General features: G+C 31.0%; 1 protein-coding gene across 1 annotated transcript; it reads right to left on the bottom strand.

Annotated features, from left to right (window-relative positions):
* Window positions 1-423: 423 nt before the first annotated feature.
* On the bottom strand, window positions 424-1,407 carry LOC131609949 (uncharacterized). Its single transcript, XM_058881791.1, has one exon. It carries the CDS (start codon window positions 1,301-1,303, stop codon window positions 737-739), a length of 567 nt encoding a protein of 188 aa, XP_058737774.1. The 5' UTR covers window positions 1,304-1,407; the 3' UTR covers window positions 424-736.
* Between the last annotated feature and the right edge of the window lie 23,249 nt (window positions 1,408-24,656).

The following is a 24,656-nucleotide window of genomic DNA, read 5'->3' as shown; positions in this document are numbered from 1 at the left end:
TAATAAATTTGTAACTTTCTGGCATGTTTTAACCATTAATTTGGGATCAAACTTAATTAATTTAAGATTTTTTTAATTAATTGAAAAAATCTTCAATTAAATTATAAATTAATTTAGAAAATCTCAAATTCTCAATTAATTGAGAAAAATCTTCTATATGTTTAAGAGATCCATGGGGTTTAATTAATTTCATCTTTCTATATATAAATAAATAGTCTAGTTTAATAAGTTTTTTTTAATTTCCACCTTATTAATTATGTTCCTTAAACAATATTCCATTAAATTTATGCTTAGAAAAACAAAAATAAGTAAAAGACCAGTAGTACTTAAAGCAAATTTATGCTTAAGTTTATATTTTTTTCCTTTGTTTTTTGTATTATTGGATCAATTTAAATATAAACAACTATATAAGTGCTACTATAATTTATTTCTTCCTCTTATTTTATTTTTGTCATTTATTTTTTAACTTCAAATAAAAAGTATTAATAATTCTGAAGAAATAAATAAACAACCATTTTCATCACCATGAACGCATGTTGCATGATCCATAGCTTCATAATTATATATTCTATAATCCCCTTTTATCTAGCCTAGTCCAAATAAAAGGGAACAAAAAGTAGTAGCAAAAAAATTAAAAATTTACATATCTAAGAAATTTAAAAATCCCATTAGATAGATTAATTAAGGAAAAAAAAATTTCCTTTTTCCTTTTTAAATTTTTTTTCCTTCATAATTTCTATTGTGCCGGCAAGGTTCCGTGCCGCCACGAGTCAGAAAACTCGTTCGAGTCATAATACACATCTGAATGGTTAAAAATCCCATCAAACGAGTCATAACCAAAACTTTCGAATCTGTTTCCTAAATCAAACGAGTCATAACTCGGGATCTGGTTCTCAAACTCCCATAACTCACCGATCCCGGACGAGTCAGACAAAACTCGAGCCAAATCAGTTTCATCTTTCTTCTCTTCATGAACTTCACGAACTTCATGAACCGAAGGATATCCCGGTGGTGGAAGCCCGAGTTCATCATCGGAAGCTTCCAGAAGATACCCGATCTGAGCCTGAGACTCGCCGGAATCTGACGTCACACGGATGGAGATGGAATTAGAAGTGGAAGACGCGGAGATCTCATCCTGTAAGCTCTTCATAACAGAATCAAGCTCTTGAGTCGAAGGAGTTGGATCGGAATCGTTCAAGAACTCAAGCAAATCCTCTCTGAGTCGCTTTGCCTCGGACGATTCAATCTCTGACTCGGACGAGTCATTGCGTAACCGCTTCTTGCAACTGTTTTCATCAGCCATTTTTTATTTTAAAAAAATAAAAGAGAATTAAAAAAGCAAAACGGTGGCGTTTTATTAACTTGTGTGAGTTTGAACACGAGTTGACACGGTGGGTTTGAAGAGAAATCGAAGGCTTTATATATAAGGGGGACAATGGAGAGAGAGAGAAAGAGGAGAGAGAAAGTAATGATGCTGACGACGCAGGCGCGTGGGACCGAATTCTTAGCTTATCAAACAACATTGATTTTTTTTGTTTTTAAATTATTCACTTTTTTTCTATTTTTATATTTTAAAATTTTTAAAAAAGGAAAATTTAAATACCAGCGGCTGCTTTTTCCTATTTTAATTTATTCAATTGAGTTGAATTAAAACTTGGAGTCCGGGTCAGTTGGCGTGGGACCCACAAGCCTAGTCAATCACGACTTTGATGCTTTGATGTTTTAAGAGGAAAACCAAACAAAGAAGGGTTAGTGAGAGGGTATTTTGGGAATATTAATTTTTAATGGGTTTGGGTTTTTTTTAGTGTTTTGAATTGGTTGGATGAAATTGAATGGAATAAGATTTGATGAGACTTGAAAACCGCATTAGGAATTAGAAATAGTGGTTGATTGGAATGGGCAACAAGAAAAAAATGGATGGGTGGAGTGTTGTGAACGTCAATAATGTTTGTATTAAAAATGTTTGTGATAATGTTGCCCACTATCGTTGCCTTAATTAATGGGTATACAGATACTACGCTTATCTCCTTTTTCCTTAAAAATTACTAGTAGTTAGTTAATCACATCTGTTTTAACTACTCTTTATGTACATCCACTTTTTATATTTATAGTTTTTTAATATTTGCAGTAATTTATATATAAATAAATGTATTTGAAGTTTTTAGATATTAATACAACATTCTCTTCAAATTTTTACATATATTTATAATTTATTTACAAATTTATTAGAATATAATGAAAAAACAAAATGAGTATAAAATTAATTAGAATTCGTTTTTAATTTGTCTATTGCACGGTTGACCTATAATATATTATTGTGATTGTATATTAAATTTTAAACTTTATCAAAAAGTTTTAGAGTACTGTTTTGTTTGTATAGTACTTTTTAAATGATTTTATTTAGAGGACAATTAATTATGTTTATAGAAAAAAAATTATAAAGAGATTATTTAAAATATTAATCGTGTTAAGTTAGATTAAAGAATTATTTAAAGAAGTAGTACTCGTGCATTGCATGCCTTGCACGACATGGTAGTTATTATTATTATTAAATTTAAATAAATAATATTGTTTTATTGCATTGCATGTGTGTCACGTGTTTTTTTTCTGAATTCAATTCAAAATCAACCTCGATTGGCCTTGTTTTAAATTTTGAATAAAAGATTGTTTTAAATTATACTCTTTTGTTTTGTGCAAGAGAAAATAGATCATTTTATTGATTGTATAAATTAATTTTATAATTTTAATTAATGACGATTTTGTATTATGTTAAATTAGGTTAATTAGATTAAAAAATTTAAATTATTTGTTTAACATGAAGGAATAATGTTTTAATTAAAACAATATAAATTGTCAGTGTATCTATTAAACTCTTTGTGTAAATGAAAAGAGATAACACTGTAAATTACGTGGCGAATCACATGTTAAAAATTAATCAGAGAATTTGAAATTGATTTTTTTTAAAATATATAATATATAATATGTTTATTTATTTATTGTTTTTAATATAAATTTTTATATGTGAGTTTTTAAGATGTGTTCTTAGAGCATATCTTTTAATATAGAACAATTTTGATTTTTTTAAGTGGGTTTTTAAAAAAAAACAACAATTTTATCAACAATTTTTTTAATACTTTAATTCTTACTACTAAACAAAATAAATTAATACAAACTAATCCAATTACAAGTGTGGCAAATAGTGACAAAATTGCACAGTCTTTTCATAAAGGAAAATTTTTAATGAGGGAAGTCTTTGCATTATTTATTTATCATTTATATAAAAAAAAATTGGTGAATTTGGAATTTAAAAACTTAACAGAATCAAAATCATATTTTATAAAATGGACTACATTTGTTATAGTCATACATGCCTCTGTGGACTTGTTCCACATTTGTTATAAGTCTACCGGGAGCCATTTTCTACCAAGTAAAATGCAAGTTTACATGAATTTTCCTATTATACTTGACCAATGTTTTGAATAAGTAGTCACATATCTAGAATACCCCTCATATTTTACTTGCTAATAGTATTGAAATTAATCACAAGTAGTTATTACAATTTTTCTGCGCGCATTCACAATAATTTTTGAATATTAAAATAATTTTTAAATGTTCATGTCTTGTTTCTAAAATTAAAATTTGTCGGAAAATTCTTACGATTTAACATTTAAGAATTATTTTGAAAATATATATATAAAAACGGACTTGAATTTTCTTTTTCAGTGTTCTTTATTTTGGTATTCATTCTCTCTATCTCTCTTTTAATCTTATTCTCATTCATCATTAAAAAATAAAATATAATAAGGAGAGAGAATAAAATTAAGATAGAGACAGAAAGAATGGAAAAGAAAGAAGAAAAAAATAAAGAAGAAAATCAAAATGAATCTTATTGTCTTAAGAAATTTCGTGTTTTCATTATTTTTTTACTAGTTAGTGACTATTCATTTTGGCTTTCTTAGAGTCCCTTTATAATATTTTGAAGTATTTTTCAATTTTGAGTGAATTTTCACTAACCTTACATCTTTCATCTATTCCTAGTTATTCTTCCGCGTTCAATTTCATCACTCTTCCTTTGATTTCTAGGAAAAAAAAATGGTAGTTGAAAATTTTTCTAACGGAAAGATTGCACTATGAATTTTTATTTTAATGTTTGACATGTAGAAAATTTTGAAATGCTTTAACTTCAAGTAAACTATACTCAAGAATGTATAGTATTTCTAGTCGATCTCGATCACAATTAAGGGAGGAAATAGGTCAGACCAACTAACAGGGGCCTACGGCCTAACCTACATAAGTGTTTATCCATAATTTTGGTAAACAACCGTCAGTCTCTCATTAAAGGTTACTTTGCAGGATCAACTAGCGAATCCTAAAACTTTATTGTGCTAAATATGTTTGGTAAGGTTTGTAATTGTCTTACTTATGCTCGGTGATTAAAAAGGGTAAAGGATAAAATGCAGGAATTTAAAGGTAAATGACTGGAAAAGTTTGCGAAACTTAAAAGTAACATGAACTTTTTAGAATGAAGTAAATTTATTGCATGAAAATGAAAAACGGTATGCATACGTACATTCTCAGAAATGACACTTATTTCTCACTTTTTGACACAGAGATTAAGAGTTTTCTTTTGTAATGTAAAAATGCGAACCCTAAAACTTTGCAGGAACAACTAGCGAATCCTAAAACTTTATTGTGCTAAATATGTTTTTGGTAAGGTTTGTAATTGTCTTACTTATGCTCGGTGATTAAAAAGGGTAAAAGATAAAATGCAGGAATTTAAAGGTAAATGACTGGAAAAGATTATGAAACTTAAAAGTAACATGAACTTTTTAGAATGAAGTAAATTTATTGCATGAAAATGAAAAACGGTACGCATACGTACATTCTCAGAAATGACACTTATTTCTCACTTTTTGACACAGAGATTAAGAGTTTTCTTTTGTAATGTAAAAATGCGGACCCCTAAAACTACAAACATTGCTGCTAATTATATAGGTATTCTGACTAGTACCTACCCTAACGGTCGACTAAGCATGGACCACCATATGTCCATAACATGCAGCCTTCGCCTATCAGACTTCCACGTGTCTCAGAAGAAACTGTCGGATCTTATTTGTTAGTCTCGACTTTAACCAACTTCTAACCAAGATACAAATAAATATATCTAAGTCTTTTCTTTCAAGTATAATGCCTAAGAAACTCTCACCTTCGACTATGTTCCAATTATGTCGAAGGCTCTTCGACTGAAGGATCTATTTGACTTAATCTTTCACATCATGGACTTAAATACCTCCAAATCTTACTACAAATAGGAAGTCGAAATTCATGAATAACAACAGGCCAAGGTCAGGCCAGACTTTTTTCTTAAATAGAAAAGGCCTAGGCTTTTTTATAAGCCTATTTAGTTAAATAGGCTAGGCCAAAGGCCATACAAAAAGCCTTATAAGTCTATCAGGCCGACCTATTTTAATAAATATGAATGAATTTATTGTTTTATATTATATTTTATAATTTATATTAAAATACAAATGTAAAACTTAGTTATCTTGAAGAACTTATGAAAACAAGTTAAAGGAAATCCTATGGATAATGTCATATGGTGTTTTCGTAAGTTCTCTCAAACAAATCATCTCACAAAATTTATGCTACTAGATAAGCTCGAATAAGTCAATGCAAAATAAACATTCAGTTTCATTATATTTTTTATTCTCTAGTCTAGTTAAACTTTAGTTTAATTGTTTATTTATTTATGTTCAAATGATATGGGCTTTTAAGTAGGCTAATAGGTCAATCAGACCTTCGAAAAGGCCCGACTCAGGCCAAAAATAAGCCTATGACAAGCTACAGACCAGACTTATGCTTTAAATTTTTTAGCAGGCCAGACTCAGATTTGACAAAGCTTAACTCGGCCCAGCCTATTCTCACCCTTAGTCCCAACTTAGTTACTGAGTCTAAAAAGGAAAGATATTTATATCACAGGGAAAAATATTAGCTTCAATAAGGACCGATCCCGATATTTTAGAGGATCGAGCAAATACTAAATTTCTTATATTTTAATTTATTATTATAAAATAAAATTTAATAATATATTTTTTATAAAAAAAATAAAAAATAATAGAACTAAACTTAAATAATAATAATAATAATATATTAAATTTTATTATATGAATTTAATAATAAATGAATTTTTCATATGATAAATTTTTTTAAATGTAAATTAAATATGATTAACATATATTATTCAAAATGTATTTTTAAAAAATTGAAAAGGTTCATCAGATACATATATGATTTTCTTTTTAGTTTATATTAATACAATATTTTTTTAGAAGTTATGTGAAAATGTGAAAATCATTAAACACCTTTATATGTTAGTGGTATATATATATAAGGCAATCATTAAAAAATTGAATTGTTATGCTAGTGTTATATACTCCCTAATATACCAGATACATTCATTACTCAATAAATTTTAAAAAAAAAAAAAATCTTTGCTTATAAATAAGGCCAGAGAGAGTATAAGGCAACCATTGTGATTCATAAAATAAAAGTTAAAAAATTGAATTGTAAAATTTGTTCCTTATTAGTCTCAAACTCAGGATTTGCTTATTGCAAGACAAAGATAATTACCACTCAGCTATAACTGCAATTTGTTATATCATTAGCAAGCATTTTATTTATTACTTAATATCTATTAAATTTTTTTACTCTTCACCCGATTTTGAGGCCCTGGGCCGTGGGCCTGGTTGCCTGGCCCAGGGTCGGCCCTGACTTCAATATTAGTTGCCCAATACAATGTTCTAAGATATGTGGAGCATAAATAAACCTGATCCAAGAAGGTAGCTAAAAAAGAACAGTTAGATGATACAACAAATTGTATTCTGACATTTTTTTCCGTTTTAGACACCATGTAAAACTAAGATTGTGGGTATTTAGAAATCCTAATAAGACCCTTATATAAAGGACCACGTAAGTCAAGGTAGATACTAACATTCTCTAAAACTTCAGGAGGAAGGTCTCACAACTTCCTCATGCGTTCTAGAAATCCTTATCTAACATCCCTCAGAAGTCAAGGCTCTTGGACCCCTTCATTTATACTATGAGCTTCAAACACCAATGATAACTAACGTGGGTCCACCTCAAGATGGATACTGTTGAAGTTACAACTCCATTGATGCACAAGGTTGAAGATGAAAGAATTTGTAGAGAGAGAAACTGTAACAAAATTTTGTAACTAACTTTTCTTCAAACTCAGTTTCTCAAAATGCTTAAGTGTTACAAACTGAACTAAGTTTTGGTTTATATACACTAACCCAAATTCAAATGCAAACTAAATGAAACTTAAATGCAAATTAAACTTAAACTAAACTAACTTGAATTTGGATTACATTTCAACATCATCCCTTAATTCATATTCAAGTTAAAATCAACAACACCAATTTCATCCCTCAAAGTGATGAAGTGCTCAGTTTTGATTGCCTTGGTCAACACATTCGTAAGTTGCTTATGAGTTCTACAGTGAACAACCTCAAGCACTCCATGTTGAACTTGATTGCGCATAAAATGGAACTTTGTGTCAATGTGCTTGCTTCTTCCATGCAGCACTAGATTCTTGGCAAGACTTATGGTAGATTTGTTATCAATCATCAATCTGACTAGTTTGCTCATCTTAAACTTCAATTCTTGCAGCAAATTCATAAGCCAAATAGCCTGGCAAGCTGATAATGCTCCAGGAATGTATTTTGCTTCACAGGTTGACAATGCAACCATTGTTTGCTTCTTGGAGCACCATGAAATATGAGCTCATAGATATATAAAAAAATATCATCTAGTGCTTCTTATGTCAACTCTGTCACCATACCAGTCTGATTATGAATACCATACTAGCTCGGCATCATCTAACACTCTATATGGAAACATAATTCCATGCCTCGAAGTTCCATTGACATACTTGAGTATCCTAACTGCAATTTGGCAATGTGACCTATTTTCCATCCAACTGCATAACATATGTTAGACCTAGTGTTACAAAAATAGCTCAGATAGCCAACCAACTATTTAAAGGTTATAGCATCTACATCCTCGCCATCAGCATCAGAATCCAGTTTATGATCTATTTATGCAGGTGTGATTTCAGATTTATAGTTCACCAAATTAAATCTCTTTAGTAACTCAAGTTCATACTTCAGTTGATGCACAATGATTCCCTTTTCAGAGTGTAACATCTCCATCCCTAAAAAATATATCATGTTTCCAAGGTCACTCGTATCAAATTTATTCTTTAGCACATTTTTTAACTTGTTTATCTTAGAAATACAACTCCTTGTTAGAGCCATATCATCAACATAAAGACACACCAGAATCAAATTGTTATTAGAGGTATGTTGCACATACACACCATACTCCATTTCACATTTTTTGTATCCCTGATGATTAAAAAACAAATCAATTTCCATATTCCAAGCCCTTTGAGCCTGCTTAAGCCCGTACAAGGCTTTATGTAGCTTGTACACCATCCCTTCCTGATTCTTTATCACAAACCCAGGAGGTTGAAACACATAAACTTCTTATCGCGATGGACCTTCATGGCCTCCATCCATACTTTCTTCTTGATTGCCTCATTGACACTGACAAGTTCATATTCCACCATCATGGCACGCTATATTCTTGCCCTTCAGATTCAATATCAGTATCATGCAGCAGCTCGAAGTCTACAAGTCTCCTTGGTATCTGTCTAATTCTTTAAGTTATTTGAGACTGCGTAAGTCCACCTTCAGAGCCATGTCAACCTTCGAAATCTCCACCTTCAAAGGCAGTGCCACATTTAGAGACAGGACCACCTTTAGAGGCTAGATTACCTTAAAAGGTTACATTACCTTCAGACTCATGATTACCTTCAGACTCATGATTACCTTCCGACTCATGATCACCTTCAGGCTCAAACTCACCTTCAGACTCAGACTCGCCTTTAGAGTCTGAATCTCTTTCAGAGGCAGATTCTCCTTCAGAGTCAGAATCTCTAATTTCCTTCTAGTAGCATCCAGTACGTGTTTCTAACATACAAAACTAAGCACTTTGAAGTGGCTCACACTTTGATTTCTTCCTATCCACTTCTCTAGAGTAACTACTTCCCTTAACTTCTTTGTTGGACATTTGTTGAGCACATATGCTGATGTGGCAATAGCTTCACCCCAAAATGTGTTAGGTAGGTTCTTTTCTTTAAACATGCTTATTGTCATGTCAAGTAGAGTCCTATACCTTCTCACCTAGATTGGAGACTTATGACTTATGACTTTTGAGCAACACCACCATTTTTTTCTTGTTCTCTAGCCATGTTTGCTTCTTGTTCTTCTTGACAAAAGAAGCTTTCAGAGTGTGTTCTGTTTCTCTTTCAGAGTTTCTTTCTGTCATACACAACTCTTGTACCTTTAAACTACACTGTAGCACTTCAATTCTCATGGTGCTAGTGCCTTTAGAGTGTTCTATAGTTACAACTAGTAATCAAACCGAGGAGTAATTAATCTTAGTACCTTTTCAATGATTATTTGTTCATAGAGTGTTTCTTCACAAGCCTTTATCTCATTCATGACCACAATAACTCTAGAGATGTAGTCAAATACCTTTTTATTGTTCTTCATGCTGAGATTCTCGTATTGCTTGCGTAGGGACTACAATTTTAAGTTCTTCACTAATGTGTCACCACCATAGCACCGCACAAGTGTGTCCCACGCTACCTTTTCCGTCGTCGAGTCACTAATCTTCTCAAACACCATTGTATCCCCACACTGATGGATATAGAAGAATGTCTTTTGATCCTTCTTCCTCGTTTCACGTTGCATATTTCTTTGTGCTTTTGTTGCATTGTATGCAACCAACGTGTAATTGTCATCAATGAGATCAAGAACATCTTGAGCGCCAAATAACACACTCATTTGAACCGACCACCGATTCCAATTATTTATGTTGAATACTGACAGCTTTGTATTCAAGCAACCGTTTCCGTCATTCATCTTCGTTCTTGTGTAAATCACTCAATTATCACCCACACTTGTGTTTCCCAAACCCTGAGAATCAAGAAATGTGAATCTCTCCAATTTTGATCTTCAATTAAGTGTGAATTTGAGGAACGAAATCAATCACACACCTCACGTACACTTGTGTTTTCCTGAGAATCGTACCGGAGCTCGGGATACTAATTGTTAGAGTTACGAATCCATTGATGCACAAGGTTGAAAATGAAGAGAAAGAATTTGCAGAGAGAGATAGAGAGAAACTCTAACAAAATTTTGTGACCAACTTTTCTTCAAACTCAATTTCTCAAAATGTTTAAGTGTTACAAGTTGAACTAACATTGGGTTTATATACACTAACCCCAATTCAAACGCAAACCAAATAAAACTTAAACTAAACTAAGTTGAATTTGGATTACATTTCAACAAAAATAGCATATCTTGCAACCTACAACCTGAAGATGCTGGTAGTAAACAATAAAATAACACTTTAGTGAGAGACTTACTGATGGCAATTAACAAATAATCTGCGATTTTGGAACTCTAGAGCGAACAATTTTAAGAAGTCAAAATTCCAAATCACCCACGCCTTTTACAAATATTCTTTCATCAACTTTAGTGAGTCCATTGATTTTTATGCTCCCCTCAAGTAGAAATTTTTTCATTCACATATATACACCTGTACCGATGTTGACATCCTTACCACGTCATAGACACTTCAATGGGACACGTCGTCTAACCACCACCTTGTAAGAAAGACATATATTTAAAAAAAATCTTAAGACATTGAATATACGACTCTTTCACTTACAAAGAGTTCAAATTCTATTTTAAGTTCTTTAAGTAAGTAATTTAACATGGTTTAAATAGACTACCAGCCTAATAGAGCAATAATATTAAATTTTATTTTAAGATTGGATATATAATTTTAGAGATTGTTTTTTCAGTTACGCTAATTTTAGAAAATTTGAGTTTATATAATATTGTATTTTAATTATATTTTAAACCAATATATTTAAATATGAAAAATTATTGTAGATTAATATATTTAAATTATTAAAATAGTTAGCAAAATTTTAATTTAACATAATATTATTATTATTATTATTATTATTATTAATAATAATAATAATAATAATAATAATAATAATAATAATAATAATAATAATAATAATAATAATAATAACAATAATTGTAATACAAATACTAGCTCTAAAAAAATCCTAAATTTGTACGTTTATCTAAAAATATAATATGTTATGATAATTAAAAAGCCAAACATGGGTGGGTGTGAGGTTGCTTAATTTACCTAAATAACACACAAATTAACTAAACTTATTGAACAACGTTTGTGTTAGATATTTTATAATTCATTAAAGAAACGATATATATTAATTAAGGTAGAACTTGAATGGTAGTTGAGATTTCCCAACTACCACGTGAACGTGATGGAGAAGATCGACATGAATGAAGTGGCCATTCTCAATTACTTACAGTTGGTGCTCCAAAAAAATCTATCACTCTTGGCCCACCATGGCAGCGAGTCACTGTTAGTGGCCAGTGGTCGACACCTCATCACATGATGATGTTCTCACTTTTAAACGATTGTTAAATCGTTCCATCATGTGCTATAATCATTCAATTAGTATACTCCTTTTAGGTCATGTTAATAAGGTTTTGTTTGGCAATGCAAAAATTTTAGATTATAGCATATACACATGTGTGATAATCATATTGATATGAAATAGATTTTTTTTATGGCAGTAAATTTAGTTTGACAGTGGATGATTTACATGTAACCGTAAATATTTTGATGTTTAAATTTTTAAGAGGAAAGACTCATTTTGGTCCCTCACAAATATTACATGAGTCAAATTAGTAGAATTGAGTTTGGTAGAATTGATTCTATCAGAATTGAGCTTAGCAGAATTGATTTATATTTGGATACATTTATGTAAAAGTGAGTTGAATAATAAATTTCAGTGTAAAAAACATCCAGAATCAATTCTGGAGGCAGAAGCTACAAATTCTAGCTTCAAGTAGAATCAATTCTGGAGACAGAATCAATTCTACTTTTGCCCAAACAAACATCTTTAAATCACTCAAAATCAATTCTACATCTATAGAAGTGCTTTTGACCCTTCCAAAAGCCAAACCAAACATACACTTAATCCTTTATAAAATTTAACCGACCGGATCATATTAGTTCTTCTGCTAATATTTTTCTCAAATCGTTTTTTTCTAGTTTTAAACCGTGACTGGACTGCCACGTTGGATTTTATTTATTTTTCATTTTTTAAATACTAAATTGATTTTTATTTTTAATTTCATTTTTAAACAATTATAAATTAATAATATAAAAAAGCCAAAATTGTTTCTTATAAGGAGTTGAACTCAGGCCCACGTGGTTAATCTTAAACAATTCTAAATTTAAAATAAAAAATACAAAATTTGTATCAATATGGTCTCGAACCTAAGTCTCTTCAGATTAAATGACAGTCAATTTAATACAATAGAAATTGATTTGTCTATTTGTAAATGATAGTCACTTTACTAACAATAGAAATTGATTTGTCTATTTGTTATTGATAGTCACTTTACTAACCGTAGAAATTAATTTGTCTAGTTGTAAATGATATTCACTTTATTAACAATAGAAATTGATTTATCTAGTTGTAAATGATAATCATTTTACTAACAATAAAAATTGATTTGTCTTGTTATAAATAATAGTTGTTTTACTAACAATAGAAATTGACTTTTCTAGTTGTAAATGATAGTCACTTTATTAATGGTAGAAATTGATTTGTCTAGTTGTAAAGTGGAAATCATTTAACTTGGAGGGACTTGGATTTGATACCTCATAGGTAAAAATTTATGTATAGAATTTGTTAATATTAGTAGAAATCATGAAAATTACTTGTTTAAAAATTACTTTGTAAGAAATAATTTTGGCTTTTTTGATATTATTCATCGATAACTGTTTAAAATGAAATTAAAAATAAAAATTAATTTAGTATTTAAAAAAAAACTAACGTGTCAGTCCAGTCTCGGTTTAGAAGTATGAAAAGAACCGGTTTAGAAGTAGAAAAAACCGATTTGAGAAAAATATTAGCAGAAGGACTAATATGACCCGATTAAATTTTATAAGGGATTAAGTTGGGTTAATTTTTTTGTGATGGACTAATTTGACTCGTGTAATATTTGTGAGGGACCAAAATGGGTCTTCACTCAATTTTTAATTGTCGTAGTGGCGAGGTTTTTGCTATAAAAAATGTGTATTTGAGATTGAATTGTCTTTTAAACTGTATAATAAATTTATAGGGTTTCAGGTCTTAGAATTTTTTGGGAAATTTAGCATATATGCTCACGTGAGATGGGAGGCTCTATTGAGGATCGGTGATGCTTTGTAGCAAGTGTACAATCGATGGTGGTCGTGTGTTAAGACCGTAGTGAGCGTTGTGCTCTTTATGGTGTACAAAATGTGTATTAGTTACAATATGTCCTTTTCCTTAAGAGGAAATGTATTTATAGAGGTCTCTAGGACCTAGAGTTTTAGTCACCCTTAGTGGCGTTAACCACTCCTATTTTCTCTGGGAAGTTATTAACCACCTATATTTTAGGATTTAGTCGAGATTCCTTCTTTCTTGACTCACACGTCAGGGCTTCCTCTGGACGGGTTTTTGGGTCATCAAGGCGCGTCTCCCTATTTTAGGGCATCCACAAATATAATACTACATAGTCCCTCAAGCACGAGGGATTTTCTAAAGGTGGAGTGTTTTAAAATCTTGGAGTGCGCCCCTCGCCCTATCATTAATTTCTCAAGGCGAGGATAACCATGCTCACTAGGCGAGTCCCTCAGCCCTCAGCTAAGGTGAGTCCCTCGACTGAAGTCATTTGTAGAAAAGGCGAATAGTATACTAAAGAACACGCATATTCATGTGTGATGTTCTAAGACATCAAAACATTAATCACTTCTGAAAGCTTGAGTATTTAGATAGAAAAGGTATATGTGGCATTTAATGTACCTCATATGGCGCTTCTCAAGAAAACAAGTTTGTTTTAATTCTTACATGTGTCTTTCAGATGTGGAGACTCTCCCAGTTCCAATGGCAGTTCCCTCGTGTATCTTTGGGCTTCCCTATATTAATTCATAAAACCCTTTCACTTTCCTTTCCTAATTCTTTTTCTTAGAGAAACATTTATGGGTTAGACATCTTTTCTCTCAAGTCTCTATTTTTGTTTTGATTATGGGGAAGAAAACAACACCTGTTCATGTCCAGGATATTATATCCATGTATTCTAATGAAGAAATTATCGATAAATTTATCATGACATCAATTTTTCTAGCACCGGTCAACAAACGGATGTCATAATGGAACCTTGCTTGAAGGTAGAGAGGGAGAGTATGGATACTTCTGGAGGAATGTCTTCCCCCTAATTTTATATCCATCTTCCTGTTATTTATGAATTGATGGTTCTGATTCCCTTTACTTCCTTTGAAGTAGATTTTTTAGCTATTACTAATGTCGCTCTGTCCCAAGTTACTCTAAAAGTATGAGGTATACTTAGAGATTTCCAGATAGTTTGTTGTAGTTTGGGTGTATCTCTACTTCTTTGGAACGAAATTCCTTCCTACCAATAGATAAGTGACTTTGCGCTCTTTTAATGACATCTTCCTGCTAAAACCCTTCGTCAACCCTTATGAGGATTGTAAAGACAAGTTTGTAAGGATAAGGGGTCAGGATAGCGATTCTACTGTTGTAGTAGGGGCGAAAGGTGAATATCTTTTCCCTTTGTCCTTGTCTTCAGATCCAAGGCTAATGGCGATGGTGGATCCACATGTCATTTCTCCCCTCGACCGAGAAGTAATTGAGGTCCTTGAGTGTTTTCGTCCATGGTTTCTAGTATCGTTATCAACCGGGATCATGAAGACGATAATGGAGTGAAGGAATATTTAGGTATGAAAAAATATATCTAACTCTACCTATCGCTTCATTTTAATGATGTTTGTTATTTGTAGATGATATGATATGAATCCCTCTTGACGAGAAGAAGGAACACAGAGTGAAGAGGCAGGCGACTCAGAAGTAGGCAATATGTTCCTTCGCCCAAGACATGGTAGGTTCAGGGAGATGGCGCAAGGCGAGACTTATAGAGCGGCCGAGATTCACCCTCATAAGATTCCTATAAGGGAAGTGGATCCTTCTGGGCCGACAAGTAATCGTGAGGCAGGGCGAGACGTGGATAGGATAACAGATGATTCGCCCCCTTCCGAGCCCTCCTTATGAAACAACTAAGCTTTTAATTTCATGGAGTTTGTAGACTACCTCTTTTCTTTCCCTAAGAATTTCCTTGATAATTACCAGTGGCTTTTTGACATGTCCCTTTCTCAGTTTTTTGATCTACTGGAGATCTAACTCTTGAGGTGCTTATTAATGGAGAAAGCACTGAGGGAGAAATATCCCTGCACCTCAGAGGGCTCTGCTCTGGGGAGATCAATGTTAGAAAGCGCACTTGTAAAGGCGGGACACTGATAGAACAACTAAAGGAGAGGCAGGATGATTTGAAGGCTCTTGCCGAAAGGGCGACCATTCAGGTCTGCACTCAGCTCACATAAGTGAAGATTTTGAAGCAATCACTCGAGAAAACTAATGATACCTAGAAAGGTTTGGAGGAGTGGATTTCCCTGCTGAAGGATGAAGTCGTGGCGACTTCTGTCCATCATTTTGAGGGAGTGAAAATACATATTTCTCTTCTTTATCCCATTCTGGACTTGAGTTTCATGGATCATTTCCAGGTGGTTCGAGATGGACAGCTAGTGAATGAAGAATAGTTCTTGTTCCCACCTTTTTTGGTTGTATTTCCTTTGCCCCTTCAAGGTTTTTTTTTTATTGTTATGAAAAACGGCGTCCCTTTGGGGCGTCATTTATGTTAACTACTTTTATCATTATCTTCTTGTTTTTATCCTTTGTCTCAATGGCTTTTGTGATCGTGATCGCCCTGGTGGGCTGCAAGGATACCGTTTTAAGGATCCAGTAAATGATCGCCTCGTGGATGACAAGGATACCATTTTAAGGATCTAGCGATTGATCGTCTCGTTGGATGACAATGATCCCATTTAAGGATCTAGCAATTGATTGTCTCGTTGAGCGACAAGTATCTCACTTAAGGATCTAGCCATTGAACGTCTCATTGGGCGAGAAGGATCTCACTTAAGGATCTAGTAATTGATGGTCTCATTGGGAGGCAAGGATTCCACTTAAGGATCCAACATTTTGATCGCCTCATTGGACGACAATGATTCCACTTAAGGACCCAACAATTGATCGGCTCATTGGACGACAAAGATACCACTCAATGCATATCGCAACACAATTAACCTATTTATAGTCGTTGAGAAACACATTAAAAGTTGGAATATCGACATTGTAACGATTAGACTACAACGTGATTAGGCATATTTACATATATTTGTCATTTCCTCCATTTTTCTTTGGTCACGCTTTTATCTTCTCTTATACTCTTCTTGCACCTAATTTTCCCGAAGCCTTAGATATTTATCGTATTTGAAGAATCATTCTATCGTAAATGAAAAATATTTTATAGTAATGAAAAATATTTTAAAGAAATGATCTCTAACAGGTGTGCTTCTTTCCATGATTGGAATCACATTCCTATGAGTGTGACACACAAATTCAACAAACTCATATTTATTTTAAATTTTAAATTTTTTTTTTAAATATTTAGTATTCCCAAGAATATTTTTTATCATAATATTTATTATTGTTATTCCATGTTTAAAGTATGAAAAATCAATATTTTCATACAAATAAAATAAAATAAACTTTAACTTTTCACTATTAATCATATTTATTTTTTATAATTTTTAAATTTAATATATATATATATATATATATATATATATATATATATATATATATATATATATATATATATATATATATATATATATATATATATATATATATATATATATATATATATATATATATATATATATATATATATATATATATATATATATATATATATATATATATATATATATATATATATATATATATATATATATATATATAAATTATACATAAATAAAAAGTAAATGAACATTTAACTTCACCGTTTTTTCTTTTTAACCAAACAATAGATAACACTATTATTCCTGAAAAGATTAATTTTGAAAATATAATTTCAACGAATGGTATTTTGAAACAAATACACCTTACATAATATGAAAAACTATATATTTTTATTTTATTTTTATCTATTTTTTAAGTCATATTTAGTTTCTCTAATTTTATTTTGTTTATAAAAATGAATAATTTGTACCAAATAAGAGTATTCGGTGGAACCAAAGGTAATCGACAATGAGAAAAGAGACGGTGCACTGAGATATTCTAATCGGATGAATGTATAATAATTCTTTACACTGTCGTGCACTACCATTAAATCATCGATAATTTAATATCAATTTTATTAATAAATTATAGAGTTAAAAAGTAGTGTACTGACCGTGTAAAATAATTTTACATTGTTATTCAATAGAAAGTCATTAATTTATCATGACATTAAATTACTTTTTAAATAAAAAATTATTTAATTAAATACATAAGAGTATAAAGGTAGTCCACTGACCGTGTAAACTAACGTTACACATACAACCAATCAAAGTCTTTACACTAGCCATGTCATATTAGTTTTTTAAAATTAAAATTGTGTTTTAATTGAATACATGGTTGTGATTGATTGATAGTGTAAAAATATTTTACACTTTTAATGCATATCCCTTTTTCTCAATACATAATAGTAATCAGTTGACAGTGTAAAAATATTTTACACAATCAATGCATCAACCATTTCTCTAAATTATAACCACCATGATGCGAATGAGTTCGGAGAAATCGCAATACTGCCGTAAGATGTTACGCAATTAATTTTTTTTTAAATTGAATTGTAATAATTAGTTGATGATGATGCATGAATATCAAGTATATGAACATGTGATTAAGGGTGGCAAACTGGCATGCCCGCCCCGTTTAGGCCCGCCTTGCAAAAGCCCGCAAAAAAAAGGGCAGAACGGGGCAGACATATTTGAGAGAGCGGGTCTAAAACCTTGCCCCGCTCTAAAAAAGTGAGAGCGAGCGGGGAAAGCTTACGGGCATTGAACCTTTTAGGCCTAGAAATAGTAAAATTATATGAAGAAGTTCATGTCCGCAAAAAAACGGGGCGGGCCGGAGCAGATACAATAAAGGAAGTGGACCTAAAACTTTTCCCCGCCCCACTAAAAGTGCGGGTAAAACGGACTTTCTCCGCGCACCAGACCCGTTTCGCCACCCTTACATGTGATATTATATTCTTTTACTTTTAAAAAATAAACTCTAATCATTATACGACACGATAAAAAATTACAATAATCACTAATGGAGAATAGTAGTATCATTCTCAACGCCAGTTCAAAGTCCAAACAACATAAATCCAGGGTTTAGAATTCAAATGTTTAGATTAAAATAATTTATAAAAAACAAAATTTTGTTATAAATATATCACGATATCAATTTTTTATCAAATAATAATTTTAAGTTAAGGTGAAGATTATTGTAGTATGTCTTTGATGATGAACATAAATAAAATATATTTGAAGATTGCATAAATAAGAAAAATTATAATTTTAAAAAGTATTTGAGAAAATCAAAATTTTGAAATCAGGGCAAAAATCGGATCAGGCGGCACTGGAGCTGTGGATTTTTGGCGAAGTCAGTCGACGACAGTCGAAGTGCCGGCTGGTTTCTAGAATGGGGCGGTGGTTGGTGTTCAGCGGCGGCAGAGGCCACGGTGGTCGGTCGGTGGGTTCGTACGGTTACTCAGGTTTGTCTGTACAGTGTTTAGATTTTTCAATAAATCAGATTGTTTCTTCGATTCGCGTGTTTTGAGATTTTTTTGTTTCCGTTCATGGGTGATGGGTCCATTTAGAAAAGATTTATGTTTTGGGCTTTAGTTGTTAGGTTTAATAATTATAAATATGTATTCTTTTGTTATTATAGTAAGAGTTTTAAAGTAAAAAGAAAAAATAAAGATTTAAAAAAATTCTAAAGAAAAATTTAAAAAGACAAAAAAAAAATTAAGAAAATTTTGAAATTATCCATATTTGTCTAAATATTTGGCATAAAGTAATCGATGAATCTTAAACAATGTAATTAAACTAGTCCTATTTGAACGTGGACGACAACCCTATACTTTCCTATCAACTTGACCCACAATTACAGGTTGGGCATGCTTTTCAAAGTGGTCCACACGAAACTAGATTATTATTTCCTTTAGATATTTTCTTATTCAAGATTTTCACACACAAATATATTACAAATCTTAGTTGACACTCTTTACGACTTACAACAAATAATTTATTTATAAATTCCTTCTTAAAAAATATGTATAAATTTAATTTTTTTAAAATTAATTTTCCAAAAGTTTCTTTCTTTAATTATTTTTTATATTAGTCAGAGAGTATAATTAAAAAACACAAAATATTTAAAATAATATTGATTATATTTTTTTAAATTATTAAATAATAAATATCAATAAATTTTAATTTCTAATTATAAATAAATATTGCCATTAGCGACTAAATTTTGGACCAACAAATTACATCTATTATATTTTTTTTAATTTACAATATAATTAATATTATATAAGTCTATTATTAGGGGAAAGGGAAGTAGTATATTTAATATTTCATTTTTTAGGAAGATATTTTTCGAATATCCTTTTATTTTTTATTCTCTTTACCTCTAAAAATATTAGATATTATTGTTGAGAATATAACAAATGTGAGTAGTGGGAAAAAATAACTTTACATTAGATAGAAATGTGATGATTTGAGCATTTATAAGTTAAAAAATTTAATCAGCTATAATTTTAAAATTTTAGATAGATAAATGGTGTGTTTCCCATAAAAATATATTGTTAAAAAAAATATAATAAAAAAAAGTAAACAATACTCTTTGCTCAATTCTCAATCAGTTGTTGCGCCAATAATTATTTGAAAAAAATCTAACAACTAGAAAAATAAATATATTTAGACAAATATATATTTTATAGAGCACTTTGATAAAGTTTGATTCTTAATAGTTGGTCCTCTTCTTTTCGTACACATATGTTCCTTGCTATATAGAAAAAGTGTCTCTTTCTAATTTCCCCCCAACCCCACGCATCTAACACAATAATATATTCCTATCAATCAATCTTTCTTCTATCATGCACGAGATAAATAATTTTGGAACCTAACAAAAGTGATGGCCTAACCCAATCAAATCAAATTTCCATGTTTATCTATGTTTGCAAAAAAGGACAAAGCTCATATACAAACCGTCCACTCACCTTTGTCTATATTTAGCTTTAATTTATAGTCCTACGGCATATATTATTTTTCTTACTTACATACTTGATTGATGAACTATATTTTCTTATTAAATGAATGTTACTTTGTAGTATCACATGAAGAATAGGTATAGCAAAATAGCATCAATTGAGTAGAGTGTTTGCATTTGTCTTGTCTAACCAAAGTTGGCTAACAAGGACGTGTGCGTGTGTGGTGTATGTAATTGTTAATTTACTTTTCTTCAATTAGAGTATGTGTTGAGTTATATAATACATGAAATTCATGTTTAAAACTAGCAACCAAATACAAAAGAAAAATCCATAAATCAAAAGGTGGGCAACAAGAACTATCCAAAAATCAAGATAATGAAAAACAACACCAAGAAACAAAAGAAAATGAGAAATGCTATTCATACACCCAAAACCTACACCAATACTTACACCAAACACTGTTCACCGTATTTATACGGTGAACAGTGTTTTTTAAAATAAAATAATAATATTTATAAAAAATATTTTTTATTTTTAAAATTACGGATGACACTGTTCATGTAAGGACATGCATTAACCAACTTCATTACTGCATTAACCAAGTTTTTACACTGCATTAACCAAGTTTGATTACTGCTAAAAATTATTTTAAATACCTGGATGTTGCATTAACCAACTTCATTACTGTATTAACCAAGTTTTTACACTACATTAACCAAGTTTGGGTAATGCTATTCTTACACTCATGAACAGTATTTTACAGCAGTCATCAAACTTGGTTAATGCAGTGTAAAAACTTGGTTAATGCAGTAATGAAGTTGGTTAATGCAACATCCAGGTATTAAAAATAATTTTTACCAGTAATCAAACTTGGTTAATGCAGTGTAAAAACTTGGTTAATGCAGTAATGAAGTTGGTTAATGCATGTCCGTACATGAACAGTGTCGTCCGTAATTTTAAAAATAAAAAATATTTTTTATAAATATTATTATTTTATTTTAAAAAACACTGTTCACCGTATAAATACGGTGAACAGTGTTTGGTGTAAGTATTGGTGTAGGATTTAGGTGTATGAATAGCATTTCTCAAAGAAAATATAAGAAATACAAAATTGCAACCTCAACTTGAGAAAGGGCAGTAAACAAAATAAGTCTTATCAAGATATAATTTTTAATAACAACAAATAAATATATTCACCAATTTCTTGATAGTAAACGTCAAAAAATAAAATCGAATTAGGATTTTCTTAAGGCCACATAATGAAAATGGTGGAAAGAAGTCTTCCTAAAAGTTCAGAAAACACATAAGAGAGTCCTTCGATGTTTGCAATCACATGTTATTTATAGGGGTTAACCTTTGTGGAGATCTTATTCTTAATTAACTATTATAAGAAAATAATTAGTTTAGAATGAGTCTAATTATTTCAAAAAAGAGGATAGTCTCCACCAATATCTTAAAGCCAACTCTAGCTCTATTTACCTAGAAGTGTCATATTGACCATGCATAGATCCCTAACACTCAAACCCTTCACATTCTTCAATTTACATACATCCAACTACGAAACTCAAGAGATCTTAAAGTTGTTTTTAGCCATTCTCAAAAGAAGCACCTCAGAGATCTCATCAATAAGCTTGAATTTTTTTTCTAAATAGTCAATCAAAGTCAAAATTTAAAAATATATGTTTTGAGGTCTTTTTAGATTATAATGGAGTTTATGTCAAGGTGAAATATTTTTGGATAGTAGGCTTAAAATTTGGAGTTAAGTACCTCTTATTTTTTATTTTTTTTACAACCATCTTTAACATAGTACCTTCAGAGTACTAGTGAACAACTTATTCTAATTTTTTTTTAAGATGTCATTTTAACTTCTTTGTTTTTACTTCTTTTTTTTAGTAACCATGTTCTCTAGTATCCCAACCTCAAAGTTAAGATCTTTCTAGTTCCAAGAGAAACCACAAACATAATCATTTGCATTTACAAGGAAAAATAAAATTTTTATGGAACTTCAAAGAGGGTGGAAAAACTAATATTTCAAATCAATAGGCTTTTAATTTGGCTATGCCACCAAACAAAAGAGTTAAGGCTCAACGAGGTTTAACAACATATAAATTCATTACAACGTGACTTGAAAAGACTCCGAGTTTCAACAAATAAGTGTCTCGGAATATATAAAAAAATTAGACCAATAAATTACTAAGAAATATCACAGGTTCTGGAAAATAAGTCATTGCATGGATACTCTCAATAACAATGAAAAAGGTAAAAAAAAAAAAAAAGAGTGAAATATTTGAGCTCAAATCTTACTTGTTTAGGTTTCTGAAAATTTAGTATGCATCAGTTAGATATCATTCATCTTCGTTGTCTGTCAATCTACATTCAGAACTTTCATAACAAATGAGCTCTTTAAATTTTATATGGTGGAAATCTTTTTTTAAAACTTTTTTTTGCTCTTGTGGTATCATTGGTAAATAAACCATGCTTTTAAACTGGAAATTTAAAATATTAGAAAGTAAAGGAGTTTGTTAATTTCAAGAAAATAATACAATTGAATAAAAGGTGAAGCAACTAACAAAAATCAAAACATAAATATTAAAGCTAGGAATACATCAAAAATAAAAACGACAGTGAAACACCTGAATCACTGGTCATCGGAAAGAGGCTGAAGAGGGGATGAGTTAAAGCTTATCAAGTTCTATACCATTTTCTGGTGTGCATGCTCCAACCTCAAAAACTATTCTCACATTATTTTTTTCTCTCTCTGTAACTACTCTTCTATGGTTCAAAAAATATCTCTCAATGTCTTCCCTTTTGCCAAACCGCTCGAGCAATTTTGGAACAAGCATATAATCACGGTACTCCTTCATAGCCACTCTTAACTACGAATCAAAAAGAGGCGGATCTATATATAGAGATACAGAGATTCCACTGGCCCCGTTGGACTTCCCCGTAGAATTTTTTTGGATGAGATGAAGAGGCAGTTGTTACGCCTCTTGTGTTGGAGGGACTTCTTGACCAAGTGGTGGTTACTGCTCATGGTTTTATTTAGTTTATACTCTTGCTTGATGCACCAGATCTTTGGACATGCTATTCCTAATGACTTTGTTTATTAACATTTTTGGAGGTAAGATAATATCGTTGTCTTAGCTTTAGACACCTAAAAAACTGCATATTTCATTAATAATACATCAGTTAAAAAAATGTTATGCTTATAATCAACCATTAACTTGATGTTTTCCATAATTAATCTTCACAATTTCTCCTCTAATAAATTCCAGAAAACCATATACCATTAATTTGGGTATAGGTTTCAATTTTTTGATGGTTATCTTTGTAGGATTTTGTCTTGGCTTTTGGAACCATTGAGCTTCAAGTCAAAGCAGATCTTGCAAAATTGACTCCCATTCATCATAAGTTGAGAGTTTCATCAAATGCTTCCTTCTTTGAATTACATTCCTCTGGTGGTGTCAACCTCAACAACTTGTTAATTTTGGCAAGACCGTAATCAATCTCCTTGCCCCGAACAAATGACGCTAATGACCGTAATCAATCTCCTTACCTGGTGAATAGTTGAATGCATTAGCATAGAACTCTAATGCAACTGTTTAGTTTCTTCCAATGATCTTGATGTTGATTTGGATCCAGTCTCTCTTACTCATATCTTTGAAGAAAGTTGGATACTCTAATAAATCTACCACATCAAAACTTCTCTCCTGAGTAAACTTATGGATTTTTATTTTTAACCACATATCAACATGAGTTGTACTAAAAAAAAATTAGATGAAGATAGTGGTACAAAGGATGGTTGTTGCACAGAGCCATTTCTTGGAGCAACTAAATAGGACATGTAACACCCAATTTCTACCCAACGAATAATGTAAAATCAGAGTTACAAAATTCCAACAACATATGGGATGCCACATTTTCAACTTATAACAACATCAATTTATCGCATGTAAAGCAGATACATAACACATCACATTCAGATGAACCGATAACAACATACTTTAGTCTTTGAAATCAAACAACTTTTTATTAATTACGCAGCGGAATCACAATATTCAATTTCAAATAACATATCATCTTGTTCAACTAAAACAACTTGAAAACGTCATGGTACTTCTTAAAATTCAACTTAAAATTAAGCAACATAAAACAAAGGCAACAACTAAACAACTATCGACCATCCCCCCGAGTGTTACATATCAAAACGACATCACCGACTCGAACTATCGAAGCTAACTATTCTTCATTCTTGTT

Source organism: Vicia villosa, linkage group LG1 (genome assembly GCF_029867415.1).
Source record: "Vicia villosa cultivar HV-30 ecotype Madison, WI linkage group LG1, Vvil1.0, whole genome shotgun sequence".
Lineage (NCBI taxonomy): Eukaryota > Viridiplantae > Streptophyta > Magnoliopsida > Fabales > Fabaceae > Vicia > Vicia villosa.
This window is presented reverse-complemented; position numbering and strand designations above follow the sequence as displayed.